At 40.4% G+C, this 8204-nt stretch overlaps 1 protein-coding gene across 2 annotated transcripts; it reads left to right on the top strand.

Annotated features, from left to right (window-relative positions):
* The first annotated feature begins 291 nt into the window (after positions 1-291).
* Positions 292-4282, top strand: LOC124001585 (JNK1/MAPK8-associated membrane protein). Of its 2 annotated transcripts, none has more exons than XM_046308497.1 (7): positions 292-451; positions 673-752; positions 903-1057; positions 1258-1464; positions 2171-2352; positions 2982-3058; positions 3164-4282. In XM_046308497.1, exons 1-7 carry the CDS (start codon positions 448-450, stop codon positions 3380-3382), a joined length of 924 nt encoding a protein of 307 aa, XP_046164453.1. In that variant the 5' UTR covers positions 292-447; the 3' UTR covers positions 3383-4282. The 2 variants fall into 2 exon arrangements, with proteins under 2 accessions (XP_046164453.1, XP_046164454.1); XM_046308498.1 differs by having other exon boundaries at positions 323-451; positions 676-752.
* The last annotated feature ends 3922 nt before the right edge of the window (positions 4283-8204 follow it).

Here is an 8204-nt window from a genome sequence, read left to right as displayed (position 1 = left end):
AGTGGTTTATGAAACAGTGAAGCATGTGTTGTTGTATTGTAAGTACTGGTAGGCCTATGTGGAAGAGGATTGATGTGCAGGATTATTGAGGTTGGATGGGGATGAGGGGGTTGGAAGGGATTTGAGGAATGTGGGAGGGTTTGTTAGAAGGGCTCGTTTTTATTTTCTTAGTAGTACAGGATTAAGATAGGAGGGTGTAGTTTCTCTTAATGTTTGTTTCTTTATGAATTTAGTCTGTAAACTGTGATTGACTAGACACTCCAGTACAGTAGGTGGCGGCATGTACTTCTAACGTTTATTTGCGGATTACCATCATATTATAATAGATGAAGAAGCAACTTCAGGCTGATCGTTTGATTTAGCAGAAATTAAGTCGTTGGATACGTCATAAACATATTCTACTAAGTAATGTATTAACGCTTAATCGTATGGAGGTGGACTAATAACATGGGTATGTGGCTACATTGTCTGCACAATGATGGCTTTAACGTCCTGTTGCCTAAGCCAGACAAGCCACTATAGCTAGCTAACGTTAGGTAGTTAGCTGTTCTAGCTAGCTAACCATTAGCTAGCGTTAGTTGTTAGCTAGCTATTATGCTAAAATACATATAGACGTCTGCAGTATTGTCAATAACTGTCTTGTTGTATTACTTACTCCTGGCTTCATTACAGCAGTAGCTATGAGTTCAACTTGTCCGGGACTGTATTGCGGCAAGACGTTAATAAATGGCTCCTTTGATGGAGAATGTGGGGTGAGTAGCTCCAGCTGAATGTTAACAAACGTCATCGATCTAGCAAGGCTGTTGAAATGGCATTCTACTGTAGCTACTGTAACACTAGTTATGTTTCCGTAACCTAGTAGTAGGCTATGCCCACACACTAAAATGTAGTTGAATGATCAGGTATGTCCCAGAGGAGAGAGGACTAGCATGCAGAAGATCTGTGAGAAGTGTACAGAATCCCCTGAACTTTATGACTGGCTGTACCTGGGCTTCATGGCAATGCTGCCACTGGTTCTACACTGGTTCTTCATTGAGTGGTATTCTGGAAAGAAAAGGTAATGCCTCACATTCAGGCCAAATTACTGCAGACATAACCAATGATGTATTTGGTCACCATAACCAATGGCCAATAGGCTGCATATTGTGACATTTACTGCGGCGGTGCTTTTTGAAACGAGGATTTTAACATTGTCCTGTAGTAGCCTACTTGGTAACTTGCTTTAATGTTTCTGAAATTATGGCTATTTTTCTGCAGCTCCAGTGCCCTCTTCCAACACATAACTGCCCTGTTTGAGTGCAGCGCTGCGGCTGTGCTGACTCTACTGGTCAACGACCCAGTGGGTCTGCTGTCTATCAGGTCCTGCAGAGTCCAGATGCTGTCAGACTGGTACACCATGCTGTACAACCCCAGCCCAGACTATGTCACAACTCTACACTGCACACAGGAAGCAGTCTTTCCCCTGTGAGTAGCCTATGCCTATGTTGTCCACGTCATGAATTGGACCTATACACTTTGCACTTGTAGGGCTGCTTTCACAGCTAGTCCTGGACCCAAAGCTAGTTGAAATAGCTTTTTAGTCCAGTATTAAGTTCAATCTCTGTCTCAACTGTCTCCTAATGAACTGATATGAATTGGCAATGAGTTGAACATGTAAGAGATAATCAGCAAGGGACTATGCCTTCTATTGAAAATAATGAACGACGTGGAAGGTGTATTCCACAACGTGCTAGCAGGGTGGAACTAACCTTCAACGGAGTTGCATTATTTTCCAGAGAAAGCATAGAGCCCTAAGTTGATTGTCCTTTTTATACCATGGCTATAATTTTAACACATTTGCCGCTAGAAATGTGTTCATTTGCAGGTAGAAATGTGTTCAACATCCACCGAAGTAGCAAGCAAGTTTACTCGATAGCTACAGTGGTTGCCGTAGTTTAGCTAACCAAACCATCAGTCCTAGCTTGCTATTATGAAAGTCGATTTCAACATGTCGATAATTTTTTCAATGTGACTTTCTCTTTCAAAAGCTATAGCCATTAAATTCTGCCGTGATAATATACCGTGCGTTATAGGGAAATAATGCACGCTCTAGAATGCTCTTCAAGCCATTCAGAAACGAGTATTCATCAATGCCATGGTATAAATGAAATTGGACGGTATGTGTTCGCAGGTACACTATGGTTTTGATCTACTACGCCTTCTGTCTGGTTTTCATGATGCTCCTGCGTCCACTCCTGGTCAAAAAGATTGCGTGTGGTCTGGGGAAATCTGACCGCTTCAAGAGCATCTACGCTGCTCTCTACTTCTTCCCTATCCTGACAGTCCTGCAAGCTGTGGGAGGCGGCCTCCTCTGTGAGTATGCTTTCAGATGAGGGTCCAGTCTAGTCAGGTTAAGTCCAGTTTGCATTTATATAGTATTGCTTGTTACATAATTGATTTATGTGAAATGCATTCTTTTAAAGAGCGACTGCCTTTAAAAAGCAACAAATCCCTTTCTCTTCAGGACGACTATAAATATTTGTGGAGTACGGTGGAGTATGCATGGAAACTAGTGACACGTTAGAGTAGCTGAACCAGGCTTACATGGATGCCAGAGTCGACCTGGGTTCAAATCCAGCGAATTGGCGGATTTGAACCCAGGGGTTTTGGCGGCAGCAGGCAGCCTAGTAGTTAGAGCGTCGGGCCAGTAACCGAAAGAAATGCAAAACTAGTCCTTTTATAATTAAACAAAAATACGTCCAATATTTTGCATGGGTGGAGCACCAAAGAGGTTGTTTCTGAATTCTTCTGCCTTGCAACAAGCTAGTGGTAGGAAAATACACGGACAAAACATGGGAAAAAAACAAATACGGGAATGCCTCCAGAGGGGAAACTCTCACTCAAATGTGAGTGTTAACAGCCAGCGCTCTCATTCAAAAGCAAAATCCAAAACTGAACTTCTCCAGACTTCCAATGACTTTGGTATTTTCTGTTTATTTCAGATTATGCTTTTCCATACATTATTTTGGTGTTGTCCCTGGTTACCCTGGCAGTGTACATGTCAGCCTCAGAAATACAGGTAAGAAACTCCTTATTTTATATTTACTTAACATTTATGATCAATCAGTCAACATCATTGTATTAGAACATATCCAATTTCCTATTTGTTTACTCCTATCCATAGTCTTTCAAGAATCTCATTGCCAAGAAGAAGAGGTTGGTGGTGCTCTTCAGTCATTGGCTCCTTCATGCGTATGGCATCATCTCCATCTCCCGATTGGATAAACTGGAGCAGGACCTGCCTCTATTGGCCCTGGTACCTGGACCTGCCCTCTTCTATCTTCTCACTGCCAGGTTCACTGAACCTAGCCGGATTCTGTCAGAAGGCGGCAACGGCCACTAGAAGTATTCTAGAGGGATGTGGGGATTAATATCCACCTATCAATTCAGAAGGTTTTGTGCAATAGACATATGGACAATAGTCTTTACTGACTCCTCTGAGTATGGTAGTATGATGACTTCTGCATGCAGGGTTGATGGTGTGAGTTCATCTCACAGGGAGAAGGAAGATTTTATTATAATTTATGCAACTAAGGTGGGAAAACAATCACCCTATGCCCATACAGTATGTCTATAATCTATAAAGCTCCATATATGTGTTGTAAATTATTGAATGTTATTGTGTTGATGCTTGTGTACACTTGAATGTTGTTGTCTAAGGCCTAAGATGTACTGTTCCTCATTGAGGCTGTTATACATGTTGTGTATAAACATATTCACTCTTTAATATTTTATGCTCAACGTCCTTGATTGCTTTAATCGCCAATATCCTTGGTTGTTGTTTTGAAATCGATTGAGGTCTCTGGATTGTCCAATAGTTTCAGTTACGTTTTCTTGAGCTAAATCTAATGTGCCAAAAACTCTGAACACGTGCATACGCCCAGAGGCACATACAATGGTTCACTATAACCTAATATTAATCGTTACAAGTGGATGCATTTCAATTATTTTGCTTGTACGTTTTTTAAATGGAAATTATTGCCTTTTCCCCATAAATTATGTTGTGGAAATACACTGTTGAATAGTAAGCAAGTGAAATTGTGAATTTGTTTCATGCATGCTCATAGAATGCCTGTAAATGTATAATAATGAAAGTGTTGATTAGATCTATATAATTTTATTGGACTGTAATTTTAAAACATACAAAACAAGGAGTTGACTAGCTAGATTTGACTATTGTGAAAACTGTCAAGTGTTGTTCAAATGAGATTTTCTGAAATAAAAATGACAAGTGTGTACCATCTGACATGACTTTCATTTGTGTTTAGTTTTTCTAACAACAGTTGTGTTGATGTAATTCTTTGTCTCACTTTAGTTGCTCTCTACTTTAAGTGTAATGTTTGATTTAGTTCTGGCCAACAGGAAACTTAAGCCATTTAGTTCTTCCTGTAGTATATTGTTGAGGTCCCCCAGTTGGAACTTCCTGATGTGGATCTTGGTTATGTGTCTGTGGATAACCTCCAAAATCTTGTGGTCTCTCCGAAGATTCCTGAAGTGTTGAATTAGTCATTAGATGATTTTGTCAATAATAGCCAATACCACGACGGCCCTCGAACTTCACTGGACTTTATGGAAACCGTATATCCTGAGGCTGCATTTATTGTAGCTGGGGATTTTAACAAAGCAAATTTGAGGAAAGGCTCCCAAAATTCTATCAACATAGTGATTGTTGTACATGCTCTGCTAAAACTCTCGACCATTGTTATACTACCTTCCGGAATGCAAAAAGGCCCTCCATTCGGCAAATCGAACCACGATTCCATCTTGCTCCTCCCCTCCTATAGGCAGAAACTCAAACCGGAAGCACCGGGGTGGGGGCCATTTGACCAATCGGAATCAACGCTTCAAGATTGTTTTGATCACGCGGACTGGGATATGTTCAGAGTAGCTTCAGCAAATAATTTTCGACACATATACCAATACGGTGAATGAGTTTATCCCGAAGTACATAGGAGATGTACAGTGCCTTGCAAAAGTATTCATTCACCCTTTACGTTTTTCCTATTTTGTTGCATTGCAACCTGTAAATTAAATGGATTTTTATTTGATTTAATGTAATGGACATACACAAAATAGTCCAAATTGGTGAAGTGAAAAAAATTACTTTCTCAAATTTAAAAAAATTAAATAAAATGGAAAAGTGGTGCGTGTATATGTATTTACCCCCTTTGCTATGAAGCTCCTAAATAAGATCTGGTGCAACCAATTACCTTCAGAAGTCACATAATTAGTTAAATATTGTCCACCTGTGTGCAATCTAAGTGTCACATGATCTCAGTATATACAGTTCAAGATGAAAGTTTACATACACTTACGTTGGAGTCATTAAAACTAGCTTTTCAACCACTCCACAAATTTCTTGCTAACAAACTATAGTTTTGGCAAGTCGGTTAGGACATCTACTTTGTGCATCACACAAGTCCTTTTTCCAACAATTGTTTACAGACAGATTATTTCACTTATAACTCACTGTTGACTGTGACTTTAAAAAGCTTGGAAAATTCCGGAAAATTATGTCATGGCCTTAGAAGCTTCTGATAGGTTAATTGACTTAATTTGAGTCAGTTGGAGGTGTACCTGTGGATGTATTTCAAGGCCTACCTTCAAACTCCTTCAAACTACCTTCAAACTCTTTGCCTCTTTGCTTGATAAAAAAGAAGGTTGTGGACAGGTGTCTTTTATACTGATAACTTTAAACAGGTGCCATTAATACAGGTAACGAGTGGAGGACAGAGGAGCCTCTTAAAGAAGAAGTTACAGGTCTGTGAGAGCCAGAAATCTTGCTTGTTTGTAGGTGACCAAATACTTATTTTCCACCATAATTTGCAAATAAATTCATTCAAAATCCTACAATGTGATTTCTGGATTTTTTTCTTCTAATTTTGTCTGTCATAGTTGAAGTGTACCTATGATGAAAATTACATGCCTCTCTCATCTTTTTATGTGGGAGAACTTGCACAATTGGTGGCTGACTAAATACTTTTTTGCCCCACTGTATATCTGTATAGCAGACGCAGTAGCCATCTGACATAAAGCGATGCGTCGCTGTAGTAGCATGCCACTGGCTTATCGCCATCTCTCTGGGGTTAGGCTTCTCTTCCTTTATACAGGCTATATATACATGATATATACAAAAGTACGCCTTCAACATTAGTGGATTTTGGTATTTCAGCCACACCCGTTGCTGACAGGTGTATAAAATCGAGCACACAGCCATGCAATCTCCATAGACAAACAGTGGCAGTAGAATGGCCTGTACTGAAGAGCTCAGTGACTTTCAACGCAGCACTGTTGTAGGATGCCACCTTTCCGACAAGTCAGTTCGTCAAATTTCTGCCCTGTTAGAGCTGCCACAGTTAACTTTAACTGCTGTTATTGTGAAGTGGAAACGCCTTGGAGGCTCAGCGGCAAGTGTTAGGCAACACAAGCTCACAGAACAGGACAGCCGTGCTGAAGTGCTGAAGCGCATAGCGTGTAAAAATCATCTGTCCTCGGTTAAAACACTCACTACCATGTTCCAAACTGCCTCTGGAAGCAACGTCGGCACAATAACTGTTAGCGGGGAGCAGCCTCAAATATCTAAAGAATAAGCTACAAGCCAAACAAGCTTGTAACAATTGTACTTTAACTCCATCATACTCTTCTGATAGTTGAGCATTTTTTGACTATCTTTGCAATGTGTCTGTATCTATGTAATTCTATATGTAGTAAAGTAAAACATAGGGACCACAATGGAAATAAGTCTCTGACTTTATTGTGCAAGCCGTCACTTAATTGTTTTTTTATATATATAAACTAAGCAAAAAAAGAAACGTCTCTTTTTCAGGACCCTGTCTTTCAAAGATAATTTGTAAAAATCCAAATAACTTCACAGATCTTCATTGTAAAGGGTTTAAACACTGTTTCCCATGCTTGTTCAATGAACCGTAAACAATTAATGAACATGCTCCTGTGGAACGGTCATTAAGACACTAACAGCTTACAGACGGTAGGCAATTAAGGTCACAGTTATGAAAACTTAGGACACTAAAGAGGCCTTTCTACTGACTCTGAAAAACACCAAAAAGAAAGATGCCCAGGGTCCCGTCTCATCTGCGTGAACGTGCCTTAGGCATGCTGCAAGGAGGAATGAGGACAGCAGATGTGGCAATAGCAATAAATCGCAATGTCCGTACTGTGGGACGCCAGAGACAGTGCTACAGGGAGACAGGACGGACAGATGATTGTCCTTGCAGTGGTAGACCACGTGTAACAACACCTGCACAGGATCGGTACATCCGAACATTACACCTGCGGGATGATCCAGTGCACGAAGCCTCCAGTGATGATCCACGGCAGAAAGCCTCCAGTGATGATCCATGGATCCAAGGTCTATACTAAAGATTTAGAATTAAATAAATGGCTTTAAAATTGTATCTCACCTTTTAACGAAAGGAATATGTCTTTTCGCTCTATCACCAAGCATGACCCGGAGAAAAAAGGCTTTCCAGGAAGACGTGTGCGTGTGCGTGCGTGTGCATGCGGGCATGTATGTGTGTGTGTTTCAAAACAAAGGGTTTCCGGTCTCTTCAATTGGGCGTTTGAAACTAACTTGGGCACTAACGTGCACAGAATCCTCTCTATTCAGAATGTATTTCCCCCAGAGATTGTGTGGGGGGCGCATAAGTCAAACAGAAGGTGTTTTATCCCCGAGGTTGTCGGAAATCAAAAGGCAATACAGCCTTTTCACACACACAGGGCTGTGTAATATTACTCTCTCTCAATGTGTACCCTTTCACTCAATGTATACCATAGTAACAAATATTATTTAACAACGTTTCAACATTCGGTATTGCAACATTTATGAAAGACAATGACATACAATTTTAGGCAATTACCAATATAATGTGCTCCATAGTGTGCAGCTGTGATAACTAGGTAATATATTCTCTCTCTCTCTCAGGCTATGAAAAAGACAAAAGACAGGACATTGACTCATGAGTGTTGAACTTTTGTCCACTCTACAGCCACCCTGGTTATTATATGACCCTGAGGGTCATCTACGAACGTTGGAACATCTTGAAAAAACAATAAGGGGCACATGTACTCTTAAATGTCCACTCAGAGCATAATTAGGTCGGGTGGAAATGTACAACGGATCTCATCCCATAAAATGAAGAAATAGC

The sequence above is a fragment of the Oncorhynchus gorbuscha genome, linkage group LG17 (assembly GCF_021184085.1).
Source record: "Oncorhynchus gorbuscha isolate QuinsamMale2020 ecotype Even-year linkage group LG17, OgorEven_v1.0, whole genome shotgun sequence".
Classification (NCBI taxonomy): Eukaryota; Metazoa; Chordata; class Actinopteri; order Salmoniformes; family Salmonidae; genus Oncorhynchus; species Oncorhynchus gorbuscha.
Note: the sequence above shows the minus strand (reverse complement) of the source record. Positions and strands in the feature narration are given on the sequence as shown.